This window comes from Aspergillus welwitschiae, assembly GCF_003344945.1.
Source record: "Aspergillus welwitschiae strain CBS 139.54b unplaced genomic scaffold BDQ94scaffold_10, whole genome shotgun sequence".
NCBI classification, from domain to species: Eukaryota; Fungi; Ascomycota; class Eurotiomycetes; order Eurotiales; family Aspergillaceae; genus Aspergillus; species Aspergillus welwitschiae.
Window position 1 is genome coordinate 550,525 of NW_020798704.1, and position 25,729 is coordinate 576,253.

The 25,729-nt window shown below is 49.4% G+C and overlaps 10 protein-coding genes across 10 annotated transcripts; 6 read left to right on the forward strand and 4 right to left on the reverse strand.

The window, feature by feature from the left end:
- The first annotated feature begins 180 nt into the window (after window positions 1-180).
- BDQ94DRAFT_177312 (uncharacterized protein) lies at window positions 181-3,090 on the forward strand. Its single transcript, XM_026772879.1, has 2 exons — window positions 181-310; window positions 519-3,090. Exons 1-2 carry the CDS (start codon window positions 271-273, stop codon window positions 2,735-2,737), a joined length of 2,259 nt encoding a protein of 752 aa, XP_026628198.1. The 5' UTR covers window positions 181-270; the 3' UTR covers window positions 2,738-3,090.
- Window positions 3,091-3,327: 237 nt separating this feature from the next.
- Window positions 3,328-7,311, reverse strand: ppt1 (protein serine/threonine phosphatase PPT1; the record flags this gene model as incomplete). The annotated part of the gene is made up of 8 exons (XM_026768959.1): window positions 3,328-3,558; window positions 3,616-4,469; window positions 4,523-4,635; window positions 4,699-4,829; window positions 4,892-4,957; window positions 5,774-6,940; window positions 7,008-7,088; window positions 7,159-7,311. The coding sequence occupies 8 exons, from the start codon at window positions 7,309-7,311 to the stop codon at window positions 3,328-3,330; spliced, it is 2,796 nt and encodes a 931-aa protein (XP_026628199.1).
- Window positions 7,312-7,615: 304 nt separating this feature from the next.
- Window positions 7,616-8,668, forward strand: spt4 (transcription elongation factor SPT4). Its single transcript, XM_026765606.1, has 4 exons — window positions 7,616-7,815; window positions 7,901-8,098; window positions 8,196-8,248; window positions 8,346-8,668. Exons 1-4 carry the CDS (start codon window positions 7,738-7,740, stop codon window positions 8,377-8,379), a joined length of 363 nt encoding a protein of 120 aa, XP_026628200.1. The 5' UTR covers window positions 7,616-7,737; the 3' UTR covers window positions 8,380-8,668.
- Window positions 8,313-8,763, forward strand: BDQ94DRAFT_10101 (uncharacterized protein). Its single transcript, XM_026763345.1, has one exon. The coding sequence runs from the start codon at window positions 8,436-8,438 to the stop codon at window positions 8,691-8,693; it is 258 nt and encodes an 85-aa protein (XP_026628201.1). The 5' UTR covers window positions 8,313-8,435; the 3' UTR covers window positions 8,694-8,763.
- gatA (4-aminobutyrate transaminase gatA) lies at window positions 8,645-10,749 on the reverse strand. The gene is made up of 4 exons (XM_026765607.1): window positions 10,277-10,749; window positions 10,172-10,207; window positions 8,934-10,096; window positions 8,645-8,881 (listed from the first exon to the last, which is right to left on the reverse strand). The coding sequence occupies exons 1-4, from the start codon at window positions 10,525-10,527 to the stop codon at window positions 8,835-8,837; spliced, it is 1,497 nt and encodes a 498-aa protein (XP_026628202.1). The 5' UTR covers window positions 10,528-10,749; the 3' UTR covers window positions 8,645-8,834.
- Window positions 10,750-12,413: 1,664 nt separating this feature from the next.
- On the forward strand, window positions 12,414-13,376 carry BDQ94DRAFT_177314 (short chain oxidoreductase; the record flags this gene model as incomplete). Its single annotated transcript, XM_026772880.1, has 6 exons — window positions 12,414-12,472; window positions 12,524-12,724; window positions 12,801-12,908; window positions 12,968-12,975; window positions 13,046-13,125; window positions 13,191-13,376. 6 exons carry the CDS (start codon window positions 12,414-12,416, stop codon window positions 13,374-13,376), a joined length of 642 nt encoding a protein of 213 aa, XP_026628203.1.
- A 2,632-nt stretch (window positions 13,377-16,008) lies between these two features.
- On the reverse strand, window positions 16,009-17,625 carry BDQ94DRAFT_177315 (uncharacterized protein; the record flags this gene model as incomplete). The annotated part of the gene is made up of 4 exons (XM_026772881.1): window positions 16,009-16,630; window positions 16,683-17,007; window positions 17,065-17,369; window positions 17,425-17,625. 4 exons carry the CDS (start codon window positions 17,623-17,625, stop codon window positions 16,190-16,192), a joined length of 1,272 nt encoding a protein of 423 aa, XP_026628204.1. The 3' UTR covers window positions 16,009-16,189.
- Window positions 17,626-17,997: 372 nt separating this feature from the next.
- Window positions 17,998-18,253, reverse strand: BDQ94DRAFT_140352 (uncharacterized protein). The gene has a single exon (XM_026765608.1). The coding sequence runs from the start codon at window positions 18,202-18,204 to the stop codon at window positions 18,019-18,021; it is 186 nt and encodes a 61-aa protein (XP_026628205.1). The 5' UTR covers window positions 18,205-18,253; the 3' UTR covers window positions 17,998-18,018.
- Window positions 18,254-20,222: 1,969 nt separating this feature from the next.
- BDQ94DRAFT_140354 (uncharacterized protein) lies at window positions 20,223-21,441 on the forward strand. The gene has a single exon (XM_026765609.1). It carries the CDS (start codon window positions 20,838-20,840, stop codon window positions 21,207-21,209), a length of 372 nt encoding a protein of 123 aa, XP_026628206.1. The 5' UTR covers window positions 20,223-20,837; the 3' UTR covers window positions 21,210-21,441.
- A 2,318-nt stretch (window positions 21,442-23,759) lies between these two features.
- On the forward strand, window positions 23,760-25,416 carry BDQ94DRAFT_158524 (aldehyde dehydrogenase family protein; the record flags this gene model as incomplete). Its single annotated transcript, XM_026768960.1, has 4 exons — window positions 23,760-24,119; window positions 24,172-24,226; window positions 24,279-25,070; window positions 25,133-25,416. The coding sequence occupies 4 exons, from the start codon at window positions 23,760-23,762 to the stop codon at window positions 25,414-25,416; spliced, it is 1,491 nt and encodes a 496-aa protein (XP_026628207.1).
- Between the last annotated feature and the right edge of the window lie 313 nt (window positions 25,417-25,729).

Consider the following 25,729-nt stretch of genomic DNA (forward strand, 5'->3'; position numbering starts at 1 on the left):
AGCAGTCAAAAGACGGGAAGAGAGGAAAAGAGCGGTAACCCGACAGCGAGTATATGAACGCCCAATCGAAGCGCCGCCCCGTCGTTTTTCCGCCCACCGCCTTTGGGGCGGGCAGCTCGTGACTTGGCGCATCATCGCCGTAAACAAAGCACAGCGTTCCACGTCAATCCTCTGGCCCCCCAATGGTCTTGCTGGTGCCATGCGTGTCTCGTCCAGTCCCATAATTTGATTGCTGGTGAATCGCCGGATACCTTGTCCCCTGCAGACGCGATGCTGGGGTGGATCACTGGGCAGGAAGACCAGGTCGCAGGTGCGTGTGTTTCCCTCTGTACTTTCTGCTGGTCGCTACGAGTAGTATGGCTTGCTGCCCGCCCTGCTGCTGCTGCTGCGTGCGCGCGCCCTTCCCTCCACCTCCCTTCAGATACGGCCCAATAATGGCCTTCCAATTTTTCTGACCTTGTTTCCCACCCGCGCTCATCGCGCGCTGACTTGTTTTTCTAACTCGTTTATCCCCATAGACAACTCAAGGGCTGGAGAGCCACCCGAGACGCCCGCTCCCGTGTTTGCGATCCGCGCTTTCAAGAGCGCCTTGTTTGGTACCCCAGGCGCCGATGACGACGAGTCCACCCACCGTACTACTACTGCTACTACTGCTGTGAAGACGAAGAATCCCTCGACCAATCAGCTCCTGAATGATCACATCACGTTGAAACCATCCAGTGGAAACACAGGGGATGCTTTCAAGGCTTCCAAAGCCGACTTGGATCTGGCAATGAACGCGATGGCATCGCCTACAAAAAGTATCCTCGTAACACCCGGAACCGCATCCAACCGTCGCAAAACCGTGTCGTTCGGCGACGGTGTCGTCGATAACGAGCGCAAGCGGGAAGACCCGTTCACGAAACCTAACAAAACCCCCACCTCCTCTTCCAACAACTTCTCCAGCCAGCGGTCGGCCACCTCGTCGGACGGAAAGTTCAAACCTCGCAGTAAACTGACGCAAGCCTTGATGGATTCGCGAGAGAAGTCCAAGGGCACGGGGCTCTTTTCGTCACAGGACCTCGAGCCCAACCCCTCATCGGAGGGGTCCAGACCATCGCCAACGGAAGATGACAACGACGATACCATCAACCTGAACGAGCCACGGTCGCAGTCGGGGAAATACTGGAAAGCCGAATTCGATAGTTACCGGACAAAAACCACGTGGGAAATCAAGAAGCTCATCCAGTACCGCTCGGCCGCGAAAACATACGCCAAGAAGAAGGATGAAGAAGCGTCGCGACTCGCCGATAAGTTGAGGGAGGAGGAAATCAAGGTGTCTGAGATGGAGCGCCATGTTACCCATCTAGCATCGACCATGGTTGGGGAAAGCGCCAATGCCGATAAAGAGAAATTGGTGCAGGACCTCACCAAGCAGACCGCGTTGGCTCTGCAGTACAAACACCGGGTCAACTCACTACGCAAACTGCTGGAACGACACGGTGTTGTGGGCAACGAAGTCGATGATATCGCTGAGCAATCTGAATCCGAAAGTTCTTCAGAGAAGACCACGGAAGAGCTCCGCAAGACCCAGCAGGCTCTGGACGAAGCGAAAGCCAAGATCGACGATATGAAGCTTCAGCAGTCCGACTTCACCAAATTGCAAGATCTCGCGCGCAGCTCTGAACAGAAAGCCTGCGAGTTGCAGAAGGAGAACGCGTCTCTCAAGCAGACCCTAGCCCGCGTGAAGCAGGAGATGAGCAAATACGAAGGACGCCGCAAAGAAAAGGAAGCCAAACTGAAGCAGCGCGAGGCTAAACTGGAAACGCGCATCCAAGAGTACCGCGAACGGTTGAAGAACGCCTCTCAGCAGCATCGCGATCACGAGGAGAGTCTAAAAGAATCCTTCAATGAGGAACGCCACCGCATGCAGGAGCAGATCGACCAACTCAAGATCAAGCTTACCGCGATCGAGAGCCTCCCACACACCCAGGTTCGCGCGCGCCATAGCGAGAGCCCTCGCAAGAACTACACCGGTGTGCATGTCTTCGATTTCGGGCAGAACAGTCCCCAGAAAGACCCCGAAGACGACAACACCGCGGACATCGACGAGCCACCCAGTCCCAGCCCGCGTGCAAAAGAACGCCGCTCCTACCCATCCCGATACACCACCACCGCCGGCGACCTCGACCTCAAACGAGCCATGAAAGCCATGGGCATCACCGACGAAGACCAGCTCGCCTACCTCGGCGAATCCCTCAAACCTCCCAAATCCCGCTACCAAAACGAGAACCACGATGACGAAGAACCAGCCACCATCCCGCCCTCCTCCCCACCCGACTACCCCCATCACCATCACCACCCACCACCCTCCACCCGCCCGCGCCCTAAACAGAAATCCAACAATACAAACACCTACCGCAGTCTCTACGCCCCTACCAACACAACCATGACCTCCCTCGCCCACCACCTCGCCAACAACCTCGACGACAGCCACCACGGCCGTCTGCGCGCGCGCCGCTCTCCCTCCAAATATAGCCTGGACGCAGTCACGGCCCTCCCGGACTCACACGTCCTCGACCGCGCCAAGCGCCGTCAAAGCCTCGCAGCCGTCGTGCCCCGGGATTCCATCCCTATGGACCGCAAACTGCAGGCCCAAGCACGTCTCAAGCAACGAAAAGAGGAAACCCGAAAGGGGAAAGAGAATATGCGCACCTATACGAACCAAGCATTATCGGTTCTTGAACCTATTTCTTAATGTTTCTCTTTCTTTATCTTCTTATCTCCTATATGTTAGATGGGAACGGTACGGAGTGAAATGGACGGATGGTGGATGGATGGATGAACTTCCCTCTCTAGTCACGGTTTGCTTTGATACTTCAACCACCTTTCCTTTTGTGTTGCGATCATGGAAATACCTCTCCTTGTTGTCTGGTCTGGTCTGATCTGATCTGATCTGTCTTTTGTTGTTGGTGGTCTGGTGATATGGTCTGGTCTGCTTTGCTCTGATCCGGGTGTTCTTTTTCCTCTGTTGATGTTGATGTCACTGTCAATCACTCACTACTTAGCTCTAGTCCGTTGATCGTACGTAATTTTTAGTCTTTATTTCCCTCCACACACTTTCTTTTAGATTCAAAAGTATAGTCAACTACCTAGTCTAGTTTAGTCTCTAGTACGTATTTACTTTGAACGACAGACGAGGAAACCGACCAGTGGTGCGCATTATGATCCTTCTAAGTACTTAAGAAATGTATAACAAAAAAACAACTTAGTGTATCCCATCTCCATCTATCAGTCCAATTCATATCTATCAATGATTTATGATCTAATATAACATCTACACAACATCTAAGCCTTCCCATCACAAAACGACACAACAGCCCACTTCCCACTCCACGCCCACTTCCGCGCCTCGTCGCCCCCACCGTTAGGCATCTGGCGGAGCTCCTCATCCACACCCTTGGGCAGACCAACCACCACATCGGCCTTGCAGGTGCGGAAAGCCATGACGCGGACGCCGGATTGCGGGCCCAGTGGGCCGATGGCTTCTGTGAAGGGGGTGGTTGGGTCCCAGGCAGCCTGTACATAATATTAGATCAGAACTTAAGAAGGGTGGTGAGAATAGAGGGGACGTACATCGTTGGTCAACTTGCGGTAGTTCAAGTCACCCTTGAACAAGACCAATTCGCTGTCCTTCAGGTCGTTGAAGAGGTCCGGGGCTACATATGGCATGCGCCAGTAGCTTCCTGGGGTAGTCCAGAAGGTGTGAGGACGGATGATCAGCTTTCCTTCCGCGTGGAGGTGGCTCCAGTGGTCGAAGAGGAATTTGACTTCGGAGACTTCCTTCTCCGAGAGGGGGTCGAAGGTCTTGCCGGACTCGTCGGGGGAAGTGTAGAAGGCCTGCGGGTCGGAGAGGGCGGCGATAAGGGCGGCGAAGTCCGGGGGAGTGACGTCGGAGACGAACCAGGGGATGTTCTTGGGGTGGAGGACGACAGTGGTTGCGAGGCCGGCGGAGAGGAGGTAGCCGGCGAGGATGAGGTCGACGAAGAGCTCGAAGCCGGAGTTGTCGAGGACGATGTCGACGCGGCGATCCTGATTCTTGCGGTCGCGGCGGGCCTGGTGCAGGACGTCGAAGGAGGCATTGAGGTCGTTGACGAGGATATTCTTCTCCGAGGCCTTGCGGGCTTCCGAGCCCTGGAGCTTCTGGATGTCTTCGTAGGTGAGGGAGGTGAGCAGGGAGAGGTCAGTGGCATTGCCCCAGAGGCAGATCTCGCACATCTCGGAAAAGAGGATGCGGTCGGCTTGCTCGATCTGCTCCGCGGTCTTGCCATCCGTGCCCTTGCTTGCTTCCTCGGCCAGTTCCTTGTATCGTGCGGCGAGTTCGAGGACGGCGGGGCGAGATGACTTGAAGGTGGACATCTTCTGGCGGGCAAACACGTCATAGCCCTTCCAGTGCTTGGAGAGGGAGAAGAAGGTGCTCAGGCGTCTGTCTGGGTGGATGTCAGCTGGGGTGTATGTATGGAGGTATGCCAATTGCACGCACAGAGGTAGCATTCTGAGTAGAGCCATGCGACGTCGTGCCATGAAGGGTTTCCCCGCTGCTCCAGCTCCTGGTTGTACGCCGCAATGTCGGGCTGGCCGTCGTCGGGGAGGGGGCTGTAGCTGAGTCAATGCCTGCCTCTTTCATCGAGATCGTATAGACGGGGATATTGATCTCACGTCAACTGTCTGTTGTGTTGCAGCTCATATTTGAAAGCTGCGAGGTTCCCAATGATCGCTTTCCCTTCCTGACGCTTCTCCTCGTCGGTTACATCGGCAACGCTGCGGTGCAGATCATCAATCGCGCCAGTCTGTATGTGAAATGTATTAGTCGAGGCATGTACTGCAATAGTTTAGATTGCAAGAAGCATACCAAGATGACCGGCCAGCGTTCGTGGGCCGAGACCGAGGCGAAGCTGGACTTGTCGGAGGTGAGATACTGCGCTGCGGAGGGGAAGGCGGGGTTAGTTTGGGCTGCAGGAAGAGGGGCAGTCATTGTCACTCACGGGTCTTAGGATCGTATTCCATGATGAAGAAAATGATTATGTGATTAAATAGATAGGAATAACTCAAAGAGAGAAGCAGAGAAGAAGAAAGAGAGGAAAGAGTGCGAGCCAAGATGGAGGAAGAGCGAGAAACAAACAAGACGTCGGTTGGGAATCGCGGGGTCCCTGCGGTCGGGATTCTCTGCACCGACAGACACTTTTATACCTCATCCATTCATTTATTTCTTCCCCATCTTCTATCTAATTAAATACACGCAGAACTCCGACTGGAAGACAAGGCGCAACACAAGAACCAATTCGTCCAACAATTCCCTGTGCGACAGCCAATCCAACGCCGCCAGACCTGCACATGCGGGACAACTCAACAGCAAAGACATACAGCTAGATAACCTTGAAAATAACATATAAGTAGCAAGATAGATAGATTTCCGCTATGCAAAGAGTTCACGAGATCGTCGTCAATCATCCGTAGATACATGGCCCTCGTACTGTGTAATCCAAGGCTTTCCGCATCTTCTTCTTCTCATCTGAACGTCGCAGTTCCCATCCTGAAATGTGTTGTGTATATGTATCATGTCCCGTCCGATCGGCGAGATTGACTCGCTCCCAATCCATCCCATGAACGCCAGCTTGCAGAGCAGTTAAAGCCTCTCACATCATGGAGGACATGAGAGAGTTTTGCGCATACGCCTGGGAGTTGTCATTAGCATGCCAGTCCGCACCTCTCATTAAGATAAACTATCACTTACCATCGGCTTAATATCCGGGTGAGGAACAGCCTCAAACACCTGGTACTCAAGCTTGAGCTCGGGCCCGATCTTGATAAAGGCTCCCTTGTTCTCCGTGGTGTCGCAGTACTTCGGAGCAGAGAAGACGGTGATACACCGTCCGTCGTGCTCGACCTCGTAGCCCTCCATGCGCACCTCGTGCGAACGAATGATTGCCTCCAGACCATTCTTCTCACAGAAGCGCTTGGTGACGTCCGGACCAAACTGAAGACCAACACCACGCTTGCTGGGTCCGCGACCGGGCGCGGTCTGCGGGTCTGTCCACAGCATTTCCATCATCAAGCCCTGTTGTCCGGGCTGGCGCTGGTTGTGACGGTTCAGCTTGCGGATATCATCAAGAGTAGTGTTGTCATCCGAGAAGAGACCGCCGTGGAGCACGAGGTACTTGTTGCCGATCAACGTAGCCAGCGGCAGAGCCGAGAAGGACTCGGAGAAGACCTTGAACACCGTCTCATTGTACTTGGCCTTGCACTCGCCCTCAAAGCCATACACCTTGTTCATGTCGTCCGTCTCGTGGTTTCCACGGTTCAGGAAGATTCCGTTGGGCCGCAGCCACTTGTAGGCGTAGAGCAGAAGAGCAATCTCCGTCGACCACGATCCACGGTCCACGAAGTCACCGTTGAAGAGATAAGCATGGGTATCGCTAGGGTAGCCGTTCAGGCGGAAGATCTCGAGGAGATCGAAGAATTGACCATGAGTGTCACCGCAAACCGTCAACCTAGTACCCTCCTTAACACCAACCTCCACCATCGTCGGTTCCGCATAGACAAGATCCTTGACGGCCTTGATTATTTGGAAAGCATATTTGCGATGGATCTTCTTCCCGTTCTTGAACCGCTCAATCATATCATCAATGAACTCCTGCGTCATTTCCTTCTCCAAGCGCACACCATCATACTTGTCATCCACAACCATCGCATCGATATCCAGGTCCTCGAAAGCAGAGGGCGGGTCACCGACCTCGATCGCCTTCTCGAACTCGAGCCGACGAACGAGCTTCTCGCACTCGGTGAGCTTTAGCTTGGCATCACGGTTGTTGGGCTCTCTCTTGATCACGGCCTTGAAGTCTTTCAGGGCTTCCTTGTAGTTCAGAATAGCGGAGTTCGCAAGGGCGCGGCGCCAATAGGCCTAGCAACGGGGTTGGGTAAGTCAGAGGCGAACAACAGTAGCAACAACCAGCAGCATCCCAACGAACCTTGACATAGTTGGAGTCAAGCTCCAGTGCCTTGGAGGCATCAGCGATCGCAAAACCGTAAGCCTCAAGTTTGATATGTGCCTAACCAGGAACCCCAGAAACAGTCAGTATCTTCAACACCTCCACCAGTTTCAGCAGTAGCGCCACCTACCTGAGCGCGGTTACTAAAGAACGACGGCTCCTTATCATACTTCTCAATGGCTCTCGAGTAAAAATCTATGGCAGTAGGCCACTCATGTTCCGCGAAGGCCTTGTTCCCCTGCACCTTGAGGGCAGTGGCGGCCTCGAGATCGGGGGAAGCCATCGGCGCAAAAGAAGCGTTTAACGAAAGGAGGGGTTTTTGGGCAAGAGAGCACGAAAGCGGAACGTTCGCAGAATCTAGTCAGTATATTAAAGGAAAGCAGAAGCGTTTATAAAAAAGAGAAATGAAAATAATAGAGAAGGCAAAAAAGAAAAGAAAGTTCCTGAAACTTTTCCTCGGCTCTCCCGTTCCTGGATTCAACTTTCCAGGCTTAAACTCGGGTCGATGATGATTGACTGACTGACTGATTGATTGACTTGCTTCCCTTCGTTTCCCCGTCACTTTTCTCCGGCCTGGTGGTCTTGGCGCGCCTCCGATTCCAGAACCCTCTTGTCTTGCCGCATGCATCTTACCTACTTCCCAACACCCTCTCACCCTCCCTACCTTGTCTATCAATTCCGACCCTGAAAATCAAAAAGGGAAATAAAGATGTCCTTCTACGTCGCCCCCAGCCAGCAGCGCACTCTCCGCGCCTGCATGGTGTGCTCCCTCGTCCAACTGCACAGCGTACGTTCAGCTGCTACCTCCCAATTAAAACCAACCCAACCCAACCCGAACAACAACTAACATTTTCTCCTTTCTTACTGCTTAGAAATTCATGCGCGAAGGCTGTCCCAACTGCGACAATGTCCTCGGCCTCCGCGGCAACAACGACGCGATCCAAGAATGCACGTCGCAGGTCTTCGAGGGCCTGGTGACGCTCCGCGATCCCACAACGAGCTGGGTGGCTAGGTGGCAGAGATTGGATAGTTATGTGCCGGGGACGTATGCGGTCAAGGTTACGGGATCGGTGAGTACACTCACCCACCCACCCATACTCAGCTTCAATGAGGTCCGGTGGTGGTGGTGGTGGAGAGAATATTGGGCTAACGGTGATGGGTGAACAGCTTCCCGATGAAATTATTTCCAGTTTGGAGGATTCGGGTGTCAAGTATATTCCGTATGTTGTCCTTCTCTTCCGTTTTGCATGTCTTTTGCGTTGTGTGTTGCGTATTGGATTGATTGATGAGTGCTGATTATTATGTGTCCCGATACAGGAGGGATGGTAGCACGGGTGAAGAGGAGGCGTGATCGATCGATGTCTGCTCGGCTCTTTTCACACAATTCTTCGCTACTTTTGTTGCGATATGTCGGTTCTCTATCTTGCACGGCATAGCGATATTTTCTCGATAGGGAGATGGTTCTGGCCTTCTTTCTCGATTTGCACGATTGGAGTTTCGGATTTATATTTTTCGCTTTCTATTTATGTACGGTACGGGGTTTGTCGGGTTGGTATGATTCTGCACGCTGTTTATAATTACAAAGGGGGATGTCTACTGGATACCCGGACAATAGATCAAGATCAACGCTGCCTTGACGGCATCACTTCGTTGCTTAATGACTAGACTAGCTTCAAGGCCATAAATCGTCGCGCAAATTGCCATATAAATATCGGCTCAAGATATCATGAAAAGAAATTGCCCCATCCCAATACCGTTATAACGCCATAAGTCTCAGACAAAAGTCCAATGAAATCAACCGTGCGCTTACAGCTGCTTAGTGATCTTCTCAACGCTCTCCAGGAGGATATCAGCTGCAACATGTTAGTGTCTGATCTTGTTAACCCGAATCTAGGGCCGACTTACCATGGTGCTTCTGGAAGACCAGCATGGGCCTCAGGCGGACGGCGCTCTGGCCACTACCACCAATGTTGACACCAACGCCCTTGGCCTTGACCAGGAACTCGTCACGCTTGGGGGTGTCCCAGGCAATGAAGGTTCCCTGGCCCTTACCACGCAAGTTCTGCAGGTGCTCGGGGTATTGCTTGGCGAGACGCTCCAGGCCAGAGAAGAGGTAGTCACCGGTGGCAGCAGTGTTCTCCACCAGGTTCAGGCGCTCGATCTCCTCGATGATGCCACGGAAGATCAGAGCACGAGCCGGGTCACCCATCCAGGTGTTGAACTGACGGTAAGGCTTGTTGGGACGCAGAGCCGGGTTGCCATAGTAGTAACCGGCAGTCTGGGCCTTCTTGGAGAAGGTCACCATGTCGGGGGGAGTCTCCAGGTTCCAGTGGTCGTGGGCCCAGAACTTGCCAGTGGCACCCACACCAGTCTGCACCTCATCGACAATGAAGAGGACGTTGTTGCGCTTGGTAATCTCACGCAGGCCACGGAAGAAGGCCGGGGAGGCGTGGTTGTCACCACCCTCCGACTGGATGGGCTCGACAACAACAGCAGCGACGGGGTTGTGCCACTCCTTGATCAGGCGCTCGGTCTCCTGCAGGCAACGCTGCTCTTCCTGGGCGTTCTCCTGGGCGTGCTCCTCCAAGGGGTACTTCAGGGAGGGGAAAGGAGCCTGGGGCCAGTCAAAGGCGGGGATATCCAGCTTGTGGATGGGCTTGCTGCGAGTTGTAGACAGACTGCCGAACAGGCGACCGTGGAACGCCGACTTGAAGGACATGATGGACAGCTGAGGGGAACCAGGGGACTGGTTCTTCATGGTAGTCTCCAGCTCCTCCTCGGTGAACTCGGTCTCAGCGCCACCACGCTCGCGCTGACGGTAGTACATAAAGGCAGCCTTGTAGGCAGTCTCGTTGGCATCCGAGCCAGCCAGGGCGGTAAACACCTGGTTAAGGCCCTTGGGGGCAGCCTTGAGGATACCAGTGTTCAGGATGTCAGCCCAGTCGTGAGAGGGGAAGTTACCCAGAGCCGGTCTGTTGATCAAAGCATTGACCATCTCAGGAGACTCTGCCACCTTGCGGAGGTGGGGGTTGTTGTAGCCGACGGGGATAGAGGCAATCTGAGCATAGCTGAGGACAATATATGTTAGAAACTATTCGAGCGCATTATCGCAAAATAACCACAGGTTAACAATAGTAGCTTACACATCTAGAAGCACGTTTCCGTCCAGATCGGCAATGCTGTGTCAAAGTTAGTGCTCGTTCGGCGGTCTTGCCCGCAAGGGGTGAGATAAATGCAGGTTGACTTACTAGTTACCGTTGGACTTGTAGTAGTCCGTGAGCATGTTCAAGCTGCGGACGTCAAAGACCTTGTCGAGCTTCGCAGCAGCTGCCTTGTTGTTAGGGCCAGGAATGGCCGTGGCCAGCTTGGGAGCAGATGGCTCATCGGGGAAATAAGGCTTCTCCGCAGCGCGCATGTGCGGAGTAGTGGTGAGGGTGCGGACGGCCGACAGGCGCGTCGTCGGGCGAAGTCTCAAGCTGGAACGGAAGATGGCAGCCATTGTGATGAATTAATGGAGAGGAGATGGGTATGAGAGAAAGGAATGAGTTGGGGTGGCCAGGGGCACAGAAATACCCAGCTGGAAATCAGGGATGTGGGGAAGGATACGATGACGATAACGCAATGATGATTGATAAGGAGCTCCTCGATCGATGCTCAACCAGACAAGCAGCAAACCAGCACCGATTATAGCTTCAAACTGGTGCAATTGAGATGACTATGGGGAGAGAAGACAAAGCACGAGAAAAATGGCCGCGCGAAGGGCTTTTAAATGGAAGCGAGGGGGCAGCTGTTGAAGGAGAGCTCGCGATGGATTGGAAGCTGCCCCGCGCCGTACAGCTGCTTCGGCGTTTTGCACCAATCAGCGATCGCGCTGGCCCCGTGCTCGGCGACTTGCCAACCCATCCGGAGAGTCGCCGTTCAGCATGATAATTCCCAATGATAATAGGAATTCCATAATCCAATCATTCAGATGAAGATGTTCTCTGTTGATGCAATCTGCTTGCTCTTCCGCCGGCTGCCGATGACGGTGGAGTGGCAATAGCCATAAAATGCGACTGGTCAATGTGTTTGAGAACATATCAGATCTGCATCGCTTATCAGTGGCAGGGGTGGGCGATAAGCAGCCCATCTCTCGCTGCGAACTCCGATGCCATCACCGCCATTCCAGTGATAGCCAATTGCTTACATGAAGTATAGAATAAGTAAATGGTTTGATGCCGTCACTATAGCTAAGAATACTGCTGGATTGTCGGATAGCTTCAATAGTAAGAACTTGTTCTCAATGGCAGTGCTGCTTGGAATATATTTTGCAACTAGCAGTACTGTTACTGAACTGGATTCTTGGGAAGATCAGTTGAGTAACTTTCCCTTTCCGCTTTAGGTTGAACTCGGCGCTGCTTTTTGCTCACTGAGTGGGCCGGAGTATAAGAGAAGTACAAAAAATATGTTCTGAGCAATCCTTGAATGATCCTGGAGTGCCTCAGGAGAATATATTAGAGAAAGTGACTGTTATTCTGAGCACTTGTCTAAGCTTACATAATCTAGCTATGTGATCTAAATAAACTATGCACTAACAATATCAAGTATTGTACTTTTGTCCCGCCGGGGTGTCCATCATTATCCTGGCCCTTAGAAAATATCAATTAAGCCTTATTTCAATGATTCTTTTATATTTGAGCCAAACTTTTGAGTATCAACATACTCTTGAGCACCAATAGTATCAAATCGCAAGCCTTAGATAAGCAGGCTCGGGGTCATCTTGGCATAAGCCGAGCCGTGCGATCCCAAGCTTTTCGAGCAAGCCCTGCCATGTCTAGGACGGATAGATCTGCTAATCGAAACGTACCTTTGAACAAGATGAAATAGCCTGCCAGCTATTTCTTATATTCATACGAAACTCTAGTTTGTTCACTTCGCTTAGTAGTATGTGAGACCTCAGGCACCAATAGGTGCATAGGCGGGAGCCTCTTATACTAGAGCATCAGTCCTATAACAGCTTGCCTGACTCATTTGGTTGACAATTACATTATTAAGTTAGCAGCCACTCGGCAATAACAAGAATCCGGAGATAAAAGATGCTGGTCAGCATTTAGCGGCAGCTTTAACATTTCCCTTATTTTTTTCGCCCCCCATATCCCCGTGGTTAATTCCGGATGGCTTCAGAGTGGCGGAAACGGGCAAGATTGAGGTGTCTGTAGCCTCGTACTAGTACTTTGTAAGCCATAACCAGAAGATGCTGTTCCGAAGCCTCCGGTCCAGAACGATATCGCGCATGTTTAAAAGGTCATCAATTGAACCCTAATCCCGGACAGCAGATCTTCCTGAAAGTGCTTTTGACCCGACCGACGTTCCTCTCTCTAATTCCTGGTTACCCCAACTTACAACATGAGTACTTACCTTGTCACCGGCGCCTCTCGTGGCATTGGACTCGAATTGGTTCGTCAGTTGGCCGCCAAAACAAGCGAAACTGTTTAGACTATCTTCGCTGCTGCCAGGACTTCTGGAGGCCCTCTTTTTCAGGAGCTCTTGCAACAGCACCCGGATCGGGTAATCTTTGTGCCTCTGGATGTCACAGAGAAAGAGAGTGTCAAGAACGCCGTGACACATGTTGCGACTGCCCTCAATGGAAAAGGCCTGGATGTGCTAATCAATAACGCGGGTATAATGACGCCTGGCACTGTTGAGAATATGCTTGTGTTTACTTGTCCTATACGTCCTGTTTGGCTATAAACTGTCCTAGTAAAGCAGTGTGGTCTAATACTTTATTTATAGGAACGATTTAGAAGATACATTCCGCGTCAATGTGGGAGGGGTTCATCTTGTCACAAGAGAATTTCTCCCCCTTCTGAGAAACGGAAATAAGAAAAGAATCGTCAATATGTACATGATCCACCCAAATTCTTCCGATGTCCTATTATTAACAATAGCTTCCTATTCAGCTCGACAAGTGTAGGCTCTATTCAGTTGCAGCCAACGTATAGAGCGATGCCTACACCCTCCTACAAAAATCTCGAAAGCTGCATTGAACATGCTCACCGTACTCTACTCCCAAGAGTTGGAGGCTGAGGGTTTCACCGTATTTTGTGTGAGCCCTGGTGTAAGCCGCCCCATCTTACCTAAAGCCATCTCCTTTTAATAAACCAACCGTTGACCAAAGAATAGTGGCTGAAGACCGAGATGGGAAGCGATGATGCGGATCTTCCAGTCGACACTGGCGTTGCCGCTGTTCTGGATATTGTTCTCACCACCGGCAAAGAAAAGAATGGACGATTTCTCAATATCCACGTACCGGGATGGGAAAATAACTCAGGTATGAACCAGTACGATGGGAAGGAGTTGCCGTGGTAACCGATATATCACTACTGGTACCCTGTGCGACATCCATGTCGCTGTCCTCCAGTGTCAATGATGTGCCGGCATCTCGATCGGATACTGCCTAGCAGTTCAAATCCGGAGGATTTACTCCTGAAGCACACCAGGATAGGATCCTGACAGTGTGTGTTCTGTGAGTAATCTGTGAGTGTCCTAGAGTGTACACAGACCGTTCACGTGCTGCTCTCATAAAAGCGGCGGTATCTCAAATCGGGTCAAGTAAATGGGAATTGCAGCAAAACAATTCGCTTATGCACTAGTAGTGGCATGTATACATCCTACTACCCTGATTCACACTAGCATCATCCAAACTACTACTATGTAATCATACTACTATAGAGCAAGATAATAGGGGTCTCGCTTTGCGATCTCCCTTGATATCAGTTATTGTAAATGATAGTAGGAATATATGTTATCTCCGTAGTATCTTCGTAGTACGAAGCCTGGTGTAGATTCAATCCAGATATAGATGACTTTCTCCAGATATGTATAACGTCCCGGATGATCTTTCGGTTTGATAATAAGTGTACGGAATACAGCTATTTGGATATTATAATATATATAGATGTTTACCAATTGACAATCTAACTAATCATGAACTCTGTAGAATAGACAAGAAATAGATTAAGCCCAGATAGTTATGTTCTTTTCATATAATGCACGGAATACTTCTTCCGGATAGTCTTTCCTCGGATATACCTTCCTCGGATAAGATCCCTCGGATACACTTTCCGTGAGTAAAGATCTATCATATTTAATGATTGAAACAACACGCAAAAACCTATAGCTACAGACTTAATATGGAATTAACCATGGCTCAGCTGATAAGAACCTAGTTGGTACAGCTACTACTAGAAAAGCGCTGACAGCTAAGCCATGCACAAGAAAGTTCTACATTTGTTAGATTAGATTAGATTAGGTTAGACCTGAGAACCAATAATGTGAAAAGAGGGGCACAATGGCAGGAGACCAGACTATTATCTAACATCTAGCGACAAACGAAGCAGTACAGCATGCGATAATCCAATAAAACAAGCGTAACTGAAAACATGAATATCAAAGCCAATCAGACAAGAATCTAAGTCCCTGATGATCAAGCCTTCAGGCCTTCTAGAATTCGTATTATATATGCCGACAATGATGACCTTTAAGGAACAGTATTAGCGGCTCTCCCGACTTTGCATTTATATCTTTGTGAACTAATTAGCTTTATGATCGATTCGAGCTAAAACATGACCGTCCACCCATAAGCCACCCGATAAGATCCTGCACATAGTGGTCATTGTCAACCACGGCAAATAAATACGCAGAGGTATATACTCAATGCCTCCATTTTTAAATATACAAGGAATAAACTAGAATAAGCTAAAGTAAACGGACAATACAATGGTGAAAAGCTAGACCATTAGTCTAACCATAAGAATAACCATATTTAAGCTCCCTCTAACACCAAGACCGACAAGGAAAAAAAAAACCGAACCAGGCACATACACAACCACAAAAGTCCTCTTACTCCCCCACAACCCTTAGTCAACTTGATTTGTCAACTTTAAATCCATCCAGCTCCCTCTTGTCTTACTCAGACATCTCCATCTTCTCTAATCCTCACAATCCCAACACCAAAGCTGAAGCGGGGTATAGCACACCATATTATACCCTTAAAATTCCAAATACGATCTACTAGATACATATGCACACACGGACCCTCCTACTTTAATCTCCGATTAATCTCCGATGCAGCTGAGCTGAACAGGTAACTATTTAATCACGATCATAATCTCAGTATTATAGTCTAGACCAATTACTACTATCTAGTGTAGTGTAGTGTAGTGTACAGTGTACACGATAGTCCGATGTCTAGACCTTCTCTTGGAGGTGGGGTGGAAATAGAGAGAATCTGTGCCCCTCTCCCACACACACACACACACACACACACACACCCACAATCGGAAAATAAAACTGACAACTAAGTAGGCCAGGCCCTCTTTCTAGTCCATGAGAAACAGAGAAGGAGACAATAATTCCTCAACAAACCACGTAGTAGAAATAACTACCCCTCGACCCCCCTCATCCCTCATCCATTGTCAGATCTTAATGACACCCGTACCTGCATCATATGCAAGACGGGCCCGTAGTTTATTACTAGTCTACAGCACGGCAGTCACCAATCTAGATAGGTCAGGAGTTACCGGTCAGCTTCAGGGATGAGATATTATCAGATGAAAAATCAAGGGATCAATAATTATCCATCCGACGGAGCGGACACGGGCTCTCAATTCGGTAGGCCCGAGCCGTAGTGACTGTGCGTGCTGCACTGAGGGAGGGATCCCTGCAGGCGGATGATAATATTACTGTCTATTAAGTAACAATCATGGATGGATACGGAGTACGCAGTACGTAGAAGCGGGACTCGATGGGGACTGTATAGGATCGGATCAGGCCATACTGGCATCGGAGTTAGGCGTATGCGAGGCATGAGTGGAGTCATGACCTAAAAGTAATTGCAGTGGAGCCAAAGACCCACTCCGTTTACGGAAGGAATTGGTGACACTTAATATCGGATGGGCTGAGATGGCCGCGAAAGACGGTCGCGTGATGGTTGTGTGTGGTATATCATATTCGTGATGTGTGTTCTGTATACTATAGGTACATGACTCCAGCCTCAGAAAAAGTATACATAGGTAGTAAGTTATACATGTTCATTACTCAATTCATAACCAGATGACTTTCCCTTGTTGCATTAAGGGGAATGGAAGAAAGAAAAGGAAAGATAGAGAGAGCGTGAGACCCTAGACGGGGTTCTGGTGTTCGTAAAATGTGTGTTGCTCCTTGGAGTCACGGGTGAGTGAGGTGGAGGAGACGTCGCTACCAGGCGACGTATAGACCACACCAGTGTTCTTCAAGTCGACGTGGTGCGTCGGGGTTGCGACGCGCGTGTGATTCGACATGACCTGGGAGTTGTTGCTATGACTGGGTCTCCGATTCTCGGTCCATGTCTCCATCTCAACAGTGCGCAAGACCTCCATACGATCCACCGTGGTGTCGCCCTGGTAGCCATACTGGCGATCTTCGATCATTTTGGAAGCACGAGACTGCTTGGACGGCCCAGTGGAAGACCACCCCTTCAACTCCCGGTTGCCGAATGAGGATCCATAGCCACGAGCGGACGGGAGAAGGTGGGGTAAGACAAATCCGATAAGAGGTCTCAGTGCAGGCGCAGAGGCACAGATCTAAATACAGAGTTAGCCGTGAGACGAGCACATGTTGTGAGGGTCATCATACCAGTGCCAAGTTGATTTCGATCGATCCGGCGAGCAGGATAGGCCATGCCATCCAGGTAGTGTCATAGGAGGCCATCATACTCTTCCAGACATATACTGTGCGCACTGTACCCGCCACGTTGACGAAGATACCCAGACCGAAGATCGAAATCACGGCCATCCGCTGCCGGGCAGGTAACTTCAGGTTCCAGATCAATGGCATCGGGACCAGAGTGCAGAGGAAATCGGTGAAGATGTTGACAACACTCGCAGAGAATACAGCTGCGCCATAATTGACGCAATGATAAGGATACATTGGCTCCAAGTCCCAGTATGCATGGATAGGCCTGATAACAGCGCAATTAGTCAATGAATGCAGTGGGTCGAGGGACGGAGGCACTCACGAGCACTGAAAGATGCTGACCAACAGAAAGACAATGCAGCACAAGGCCACAAAGATGAAGGAGACAATCACGACAATGTTGTAGACCCTGTATAGTCCCTTACTTCCCGTTCCGATGAGGCGCTTGCAGAACCACAGAACCGAAAGCTTGGTGATAGAACAGGATAGAGAAAATGTAATCTGAAAGCCGAGGTTGTATTTGGTGACGACGGGAAGCCAGGACAAGGGTACGTCCCACACATGCCGGTTCGCACCCCAGCGCTCAGTTGCCAGAGAAGTAACCGCACACATGCCGACTGCGATAGCCTAGGAAGTGTTAGACAGACCAGTAACCCCAGCATAGATGCATCTTTAGACGTACAAAAGCGATGACAATGAAGAAGTCATCAAGACCAGGTGTGCAAGTTATCTTGAAACGTGTGTAAAGACGGAGGACAGTCACGACGAATGCGATGGAAATAAGGACGATGTTCACGATATTCACGGCAGGCCCGCGAGTCACCGGGTCGACGTAGTTGGGCGTGGGCCATGTGGCCAGAACCTCGGCCGGAGGGAGAAGCATGCTGGCGATTTATACTAGTGATAGTAGCGAAAGTAATAGGATGAAAAATGTTGAAAGATCGTGGCACTTGTTGTATGTTGCCGTATTGTTGTCGCGATTGTCGAAAAGTGTGGTCAACCATCAGCAACCCCCAGTCGAGCAGTCGAGAGTCGCATTGGCCATCGTCACAATCAAGATCAATCTGAAGTGTTGTTTCAAAGCGAAGGTAGTCAGCCGTGGCCGACTGAATATGCACGAGGGCCACCTATGTTGTCAGCACTACCGCCGAGGGGAACTAGAGAGATGATATACCACGATGGCGAGTCCCCACCCCTGGCCTAGACAAGTTGCGACATAAATGGTCCCTTCGCTAACCATGGACTAGGGAGTTTAATTCTGTGTGTCATTTTGAGTTTAATGGATTTGTTCAATTTCAGATCCAATATCCCGGCCAAGCGGGAAGTTAACTCCTCCAATGAGACTGGAAGCGGACCGACCTCCACCGCAGACCATTTTATCCAACCGATGGCAAGAAGGAGTCACAGAACCGAGAATTGCCGGGGTACCAAGCCAGCACAGGACAATGATAGGCAGATCCATCGACCCGTCGTTCACGGTCTGCTCCACATGCCAGGGGGGCGATCTGAGCATTTTGAGCCATTTGAATGGGCTTGCTGGCGGAAATGTCAATTGGGGATTAGGGATCTAAATTGGACCCGGACCAGAAAGTCAAACCAGTTAGCTCGTCTGAAATTTGCGGGCAGGGGTGCACTCCTGGTTCAGCACTCACTCCATGCGGGGCAAAGGATGTGCAAAACTTAGGTTGTGACTTCAGCGAGGAGAGATGAGGGTAGTTCGGGAATGGGGGCAGGACGACTGCAGCCGAGGCCACTGAGGAAGCCCATGGAGGGAATTCTGGTCCTTCAGACAGCGGACGTGAGAGAGAAAATCAGTTGGAGCAAAGGATGCGAGATCCACAATCTAATTACAGGAGGGGAAAAGTTAGCGTCGAGCTTCGAGGGGGGCCGGCCATTGACCTGGCACGAGCGGAGAGAGTAAGAGTACGTACTAACTATCTAGGAGTAGGAGCAGCAGGAGCAGGAGTCTGTCAGAAGCTCCAGGACAAGGGCAGGCTGAATGAGGAAAGACCACCACCAGCAGCGGTGACTCCACCGGAATCCCACTTACTTGCGGCACGCCAATCCCTTCTGGTGTTTAGTCCAAACGAACTAAACAACACAATGCTACTGTACTCCATATTCTAGTGTACTCCGTTCGGTCGTGGATTTGACTCCCAGCAAGAACTCGCGCGAGAGCCTTTCCGCTTTCGGGTGAGCGCCAGATTGCCCCGCACGCTTTTTTCCCTCCCAAAATACTCCCAGAAAGTCTTCCCCTCATTCGGCCCAGATGGCTGGTCTCCAATTCCAACCATTACTGGAATTTCCCAGAAAGCATCAGAGTGCCATGGTGGCTTGTCGTGCACCCTGAATGATCTTGATGGTACCAGCCCTACGGAAACTCCTTACTATGGCGACATTAGCCTAATCACTTTACTGTATGCACCCCTTGCATGGTGCATCACCAGCATCGCCATGTTGTAGAAGATGTCCTGCATGACATGGAGAAGGGCTGCACTTTGCATGGCCCACGAGTCATAAGCGGGCCCGATTCGGTAATGATGCGAGATGCGGTGGGCATTCTTGAAAAGAAGAAGAAGTAAAAAAAAAAAAAAAAAAAAAAAAAAAAAAAAAAAAAAAAAAAAGAAAAAAAAAAAAAAAAAAAAAAAAAAAAATCACACCGAAAAATTTCTGTAGATTTCTGAAGAAAGATCACACCGTTCAACCTCCAGACTCCAAACCACTATTGTCTCCCATGTCCCCATATCGGTGTCGGCTCTGTGTGCTCCAGCGGGCAGCAACAGCCCGAGTTGGTATCTGCACGGTCCTGGCTACTCCTGACTAGACTATTGTGCGATGATCATCCAAGTTCCTTGGGTGATTGATGTCATCGTTCTGCAGTCTTCATCGATCCAGCCTACACCGGCCAATACTGCTCGGATTGCCGCTTGTTGCCCCTCGGAGAACACTGATCGGAACTCTAACCGGCAATGCAGTTCGGGCAAACAATCAACTGCCGACTTTCCCTTTCATCATATCTTCGTCCATATTCAACTGCTAATAGCGAATAGTCTATATTTCCCTCCTTTTTCATACCTTACCAAACCAGCGAGACTAAAATTTTCCAATTAAGTAATCGATCAGAGAAGGATTGACTGCTACCAAATAGTCCGTGATAATCTCCCAGCTGAAGGTAGGTACCTCTCGCCAAAGTAGCTTTTCCTGGGTGATCTTCCCGTAACGGGACCGGGATTCCAAAAAAACATCAACACCAGGGCGACCTGGTGATGATCCTTACCAGCCATGGGTAGTCCTCAAAGGCCCCCGTTCGTGATGGAGTCAATACTTTTGTCATCACGTTCCAGAGCGGACCCGGTCTTCCGGAAAATGATAGGATCGACGGGATTCCTTGGGCACGAATCCAGGCAACACTGACTGTCCCTGTCCCATGGTTCAATCTCGATATTTCGGAATTAACTCGCAGCAAGCAACTAACTTCAATATCGATGAACATCTTTGATATTTCCCCTCTCTGTCCCAGAGTTTTCTTCTAGACCCCTATCTAATCCGCGGATATCCTTCTATGCATTCTTTTGCCCACGTTCCTGTCGCTCGCCGTTTGGGCGGCGGTTAAAGTGGTTCCCAGCCCCATAAATAGGACTAGCCGCAAACTTTAACGCGAATGGTGCCGGCTGTCCAGCGTTGATCGCCGCCTGGCACGAAGAGTCTGGTTCGACCTGAAGATCCCTGAGGTCGCCCGAATGCCGTGAAAATCAAATTGTGCGCATCGTGGCTCGCTCTGACCATACTTTCCGGGGAACAGAGATGATAGCAGCTGCGTTTACATCTGATTCCAATGGCTGCTGCATCATGATCCTGACATGAAAGATGGGTCCGCGCATCTACCTCCAGGTTTGAAAATGAGTCTTGCGGGCTCACCTCGCCAGCGGCACACAGCTACTGACATGATTCAGACGCTCAATGGCCCACTGTTCATGAAGCACCCTGTTGTTTCAGCTGCAAACCTACACAGTACTCACACCTAGACTCACTCTTAAACAAATCACAAAGTCTGTACAATAATTTTAAAACTCCTTCGAAACCTAGCTCCCTGCCATGAACGAGATGAGACAGGACGAAACTACAGAACTGTTGACTTGGCTGCTTCGGACAAGCTTTTCCAACATGATGGTTACAGAGAATGGAGATCAGGATGTTGTTACAGATCCATCCGCCCGTCTTCCGCGACCGACCAGACATCCGGCAATCTGCAGTATCGTTCCCAGTAACCTGCTTTGGAGATCTAAGTTCCCCCTTACAACCGAGAGCAATAATCCCTCGATCCCAATGTTCTTGTCTATACAAACTTCCACAAAACTCTCTCAGAACACCAAATATCAGCCTTCACAGTCGAATCTCGCCACATTGAACTTACTATCAACATTGACAGCCTTGTCAGCAGATCCCGATGCTCCGAACGAGGGGTAGATTATGTACTCTTGCCTATTCCGGTTTTTGAAGGAGCGGTTCTCAAAATTGGGTCGGAGCCTCAACGGTATCCCGTTTCTGGACCCGAACCTTATCGGGATAATGGGGGATATAGCCTGTGCCCTGCCAAGATGTCAAGACCCTGATTATTTAACAAAGGAGCGCCGTCTTCTATAGTGCCTATTACTTATTACCCTTACTCATTCTAGATAATGTTGCTTGCTTATTCGAACTCTGCATATGGCCACGTGCGGCCAGTTTGATATCGATCGACCGACACTATTCACCATGCCAATTCGTAGCAGGCTGATGTGCGGATCTTGTGTGACGTGGCTTGCTGGGATGCAGGGCAATTAGCAGAGCTATTGTTCATGATGCCGTGGTTAAATTTCGGCTATATGATTGTCATCTAGCTCCTTGGATACTATACTACACTTATCCCTCTTCAGCCTAGTATCATGTCACTGCAGTCTCTGGGAGAAACCATGAGCATGAAGCAAACCATGACGCCCCAAGCAGCAAGAAAACATGATTCAAGGATCTACGAACACGCTCCCAAACTAATCTCAAGCCCATTCGCTATCTCGTGTTCATATTCCTATCTTCCTCACCCCCACCAGGCTCTTAAGCCTCCTTTAGCTCCTTGATTACTATCCCCAACAACCTCCTCCACAAACGGAAAATGTAGCCACCCACGAAACAACTCCCATCCTGCGATCTTCAGAAGCAGTTACAGATTCCCAAAGATTATCCCTCCAAACAAGCACACACTTCCTTGTATGAGCTGAAACATACCAATATAGCATGTGATACATATCACAGAACTGCCAAGCTGGAGCTGTCAATCTCAAGCTAGGATAAGTTTCTCTGAGTCCTGAGCTCTGAAATGAGATATTGTGGAGTTGGATCGACATATCAGCTCAGCTCAGCTGGGAAGCTCCTGTCGGAGATGTCTGTGGATAGCTTAGCTTCGGCGATAAGGTGTCTCTTCGAGTATTAGGTAGGAAATGTAAGTCCTGGTATGACGGACATTTGCCGAGGTGCGAGAATGGGTCTTTCTACTATGTTTGCCTTCGTTTTGGGTGAAGGAATCTTGTCCGTCTGGAAGACTACACATTGCTTTTGCTCTTGGAGTACGATGTAGCTTACCATTTATCGGACTACTGCTATAGTACCTTAGTATTTCCCCTATTTACCCGGATATATTGAAACATACTCGAGCTCTACATATATACCACTCAATCCCAGTTATTAATGGTCTTGTCTTTCAAATTCCCCTCTATTCTCTCTGAACCATCCCAGATTAATTCTAGTAGCTAAGGTTCCAACCACATTATCATGTTACCATCAACTGCACCTCAGACAAAAAGTCAATGAACACTACATGCAGTAATGTTAGCAGCGGATTTCACATAATACTAGAATATGATGAATAGTACAGACTCAACAAGCTTGCTCAACTCAGTCTACACATTATCTCTAATAAACTGGTTAAAATACACGGCAGTTGATTATGGGGTATAACTCCTACTAACTGTGGATTATGATATAGACCCAATGCCACTAAGCAAGTAGCATATATATTCTAATCTGTTTGGACTGTTCCCTAACATTGATTGATCGACTACTAGGCATGCGCAGCCTCGGGTGTATAAGAGAGAGAATAAGATACAGAATGAGAAGGTTAAGATAGATACTAGTAGAAGAGAAAGATTCATTTCCGACATTCTTTATGATTGTATAATGTTACTATAGCGGTTTTGCCAAGTAGGCCAAAAGAATATATCGATGGCTACGGAGCAGACGGGGTTGACTCATATATCTCAGTAACATACAATATACCAGTGGCATCCGGGTGTTTATATCTAGGATCATGGTAGTTAAGGTGCATAACTATCTTAACTACCACGACCCAATGGACTCATGCACTATAAATCTAACAATGCCTTGAATTTTGGCTACAATTCATGATACACCCCAGCTTGGTATCTACAGTATCGGCTGATTCATTGACTCAAATCCAAGTGGTTATTACCCTCGGGACATAGTATACGCCAAGCTAGCTTGGTCCTCTGGGTGACATTCAAGTATTTTCTGAATGTCTTCACCGACTGCTTGTTATATCCAGTTGTCGAGGGGCTAAACCTTGTGTGGATCTGTCGATCTCGGAAATACGGAATTACAGATTTACGGGATTTCCTCCTCACCCACAAGTCAACTGCTTCCGCTAACGATCAGCATCAAAACTTGCTCAATTCTAGCTGGACATTGATACATCAATCTGACCGAGGCATCTTGGCATAACCTAGCCACGCCCTATCACATTGGCTGAATATAGCTAGTTAACTAGATGGAAGAATGCGGTGACTAAGCCGGCTGTTAAGACACCCGAGCTGATCAGGACATCCGTGATCTACAATGGAATTGGCCTCGTCTTAAAGATTCGCATGGTACCTGTGGTGATTGAAAAGGGAAAAACGGCAGGCAAGAAACTGTCGAGCTTGGTGACACAGGACTTTTCTCTCATTCTATTCAACCGCATCACTCATCATGTTGCGACCTTTTTTCTCTCCCGCGCAGCGTAGCATAGCTAAGAAACGACCACTATGTTCGCCTGCAAGGGCACGATATCTTTTCAGCACTTTTGCAAATATCATCAATGGAAAGACCCACGACTCTTCACGAATTCACCAGGGCATCAATCCATCAAATTGCCAGAAGCTTTGGGATGTTCCAATTGCATCGAGGGATGATCTCCAAGATGCTATTGCATCCGCGCAGAAGGCGTTTACCACCTGGTCAGCCGTATCAGGGTCTGATCGTCAAGCTTCCATCGCTCAACTGAGGGATTCTCTTCTGTCATGCAAGGAAGATATGGCCGAGTTGCTTATGAAAGAAGCAGGCAAACCAGTAAGGTTATCTCCTCCAGACACAGTGACTCGTTACTCAACCCCCATACCAGAGGATGCAAGCGACCCTCGAAGTTGACCACGCATGTGGGTTTCTGGATTACTTTGGTACGTCAGATCCCTACTTTACGCGGACCACTGGTTAATACGTCGTTTATAGCAAATGTCAAACTTCCATCCGAAGAGGTTCTTCATGAAGATGCCTCTCTTAAGCTAAGCTTGCAATACATGCCCCTTGGAGTTATTGGGGCTATTGTTCCCTGGAACTTTCCATTGGTTCTTGCCATGGCCAAGGTTGCAGCCGCCCTCGCCGCAGGAAATACCGTGATTGTCAAACCGTCTCCCTACACCCCCTACAGTATCCTCAAGGTGGCCGAATTAGCCATCCCGATTCTGCCCCGAGGTGTATTCCAGGCCATTAACGGTGATGACACGACCGGGCCAGAAATGACTCTGCACCCCGACATCAATAAAATCAGTTTCACGGGATCAACCAGAGCTGGCAAGCATATCCTGGCTGCAACAAGCAACACATTGAAAGAATGCACTCTTGAATTGGGCGGTAACGACCCGGCTATCATCTTCCCAGATGTAGACATTCAAGCCGTAGCCCAGCAAGTCGCCTTGGGTGCTTTCTTCAACAGTGGACAGTTCTGTCTTGGCAGCAAGCGTCTTTACGTGCATGAGACAATCTACAATGAGTTCCGGGATGCCCTGGTTGATGTTGTGAAGACATGGAAAGTGGGACCCGTCGACGAAGATGTCATGCTAGGTCCTATTCAGAATGAAATGCAATTCAATGTTGTCACGGATATATTCAAGGACTGCAAGGCAAACGGATATAACTTTGCTTTAGAGGGCGGCCCCAGCAACGGCCCAGGATATATCTTCCATCCTACCATCGTGGACCGCCCACCTGATGGATCAAGAATCGTCACGGAGGAACCTTTTGGTACGTGAGCCCAGTTATTCCAAGTCATTTGACCATTAACTCAGTTGTGTTTATTTACGCAGGTCCTATCGTGCCTCTCCTGTCATGGAGCGACGAATCAGAGCTCATCTCAAGAGTCAACGACACCAAGACTGGACTTGGATGCTCAATCTGGGCCAAGGATGTGGAAACAAGCAAGAGGCTTGCGCCAAAGATTCAATCCGGGAGTGTCTGGCTGAATAGCTTTGCTAAACCTCATCCTCAGGGTTACTTGTCCGGTCGCAAGGAAAGTGGAATTGGTGGTGAGTGGGGAATGAAGGGCTTGAAGTCGTATTGTGCGACTCAGACGATACATTACTACAAATGATTCGATCTGCACGATTCAATATAACTAGGCTGCGACATCCGCTTCGTTGGTTTATATTCTGCCAGTAATAATCGTGAAATATTAATGTGATGGTTGTCGTTATTTCGGTAGCTGTTGAGACTATATATTCAATGAATGAACATTGGTAAAGAATTTATGGAAGAGTCTTTATAGATAAATTAATATCAAAAAAACACAGAATAATTCTCCTAAAAGAACTAGGTAGTAGTCTAAGTGAAGTTCTGCTCTAAATAATCCATCTAGCTATGAACGTTGTGGTATGGGTTATAATGATTGCTATCGGTTGTGAAAG

What these genes read in the sequence shown, in the direction of transcription:
- BDQ94DRAFT_177312 (XM_026772879.1), top strand. Translation starts at nt 271, where the DNA reads ATGCTGGGGTGGATCACTGGGCAGGAAGACCAGGTCGCAG. An exon ending in GCAGGAAGACCAGGTCGCAG is followed by an intron (nt 311 to 518) that starts GTGCGTGTGTTT and finishes TTATCCCCATAG; the next exon opens with ACAACTCAAGGGCTGGAGAG.
- spt4 (XM_026765606.1), top strand. Translation starts at nt 7,738, where the DNA reads ATGTCCTTCTACGTCGCCCCCAGCCAGCAGCGCACTCTCCGCGCCTGC. An exon ending in CGGTCAAGGTTACGGGATCG is followed by an intron (nt 8,099 to 8,195) that starts GTGAGTACACTC and finishes ATGGGTGAACAG; the next exon opens with CTTCCCGATGAAATTATTTC. An exon ending in TCGGGTGTCAAGTATATTCC is followed by an intron (nt 8,249 to 8,345) that starts GTATGTTGTCCT and finishes GTCCCGATACAG; the next exon opens with GAGGGATGGTAGCACGGGTG.
- BDQ94DRAFT_10101 (XM_026763345.1), top strand. Translation starts at nt 8,436, where the DNA reads ATGTCGGTTCTCTATCTTGCACGGCATAGCGATATTTTCTCGATAGGG.
- gatA (XM_026765607.1), bottom strand. Translation starts at nt 10,527, where the DNA reads ATGGCTGCCATCTTCCGTTCCAGCTTGAGACTTCGCCCGACGACGCGC. An exon ending in TACAAGTCCAACGGTAACTA is followed by an intron (nt 10,208 to 10,276) that starts GTAAGTCAACCT and finishes ACTTTGACACAG; the next exon opens with CATTGCCGATCTGGACGGAA. An exon ending in GGAAACGTGCTTCTAGATGT is followed by an intron (nt 10,097 to 10,171) that starts GTAAGCTACTAT and finishes TATTGTCCTCAG; the next exon opens with CTATGCTCAGATTGCCTCTA.
- BDQ94DRAFT_140352 (XM_026765608.1), bottom strand. Translation starts at nt 18,204, where the DNA reads ATGGATCTGCCTATCATTGTCCTGTGCTGGCTTGGTACCCCGGCAATT.
- BDQ94DRAFT_140354 (XM_026765609.1), top strand. Translation starts at nt 20,838, where the DNA reads ATGAACGAGATGAGACAGGACGAAACTACAGAACTGTTGACTTGGCTG.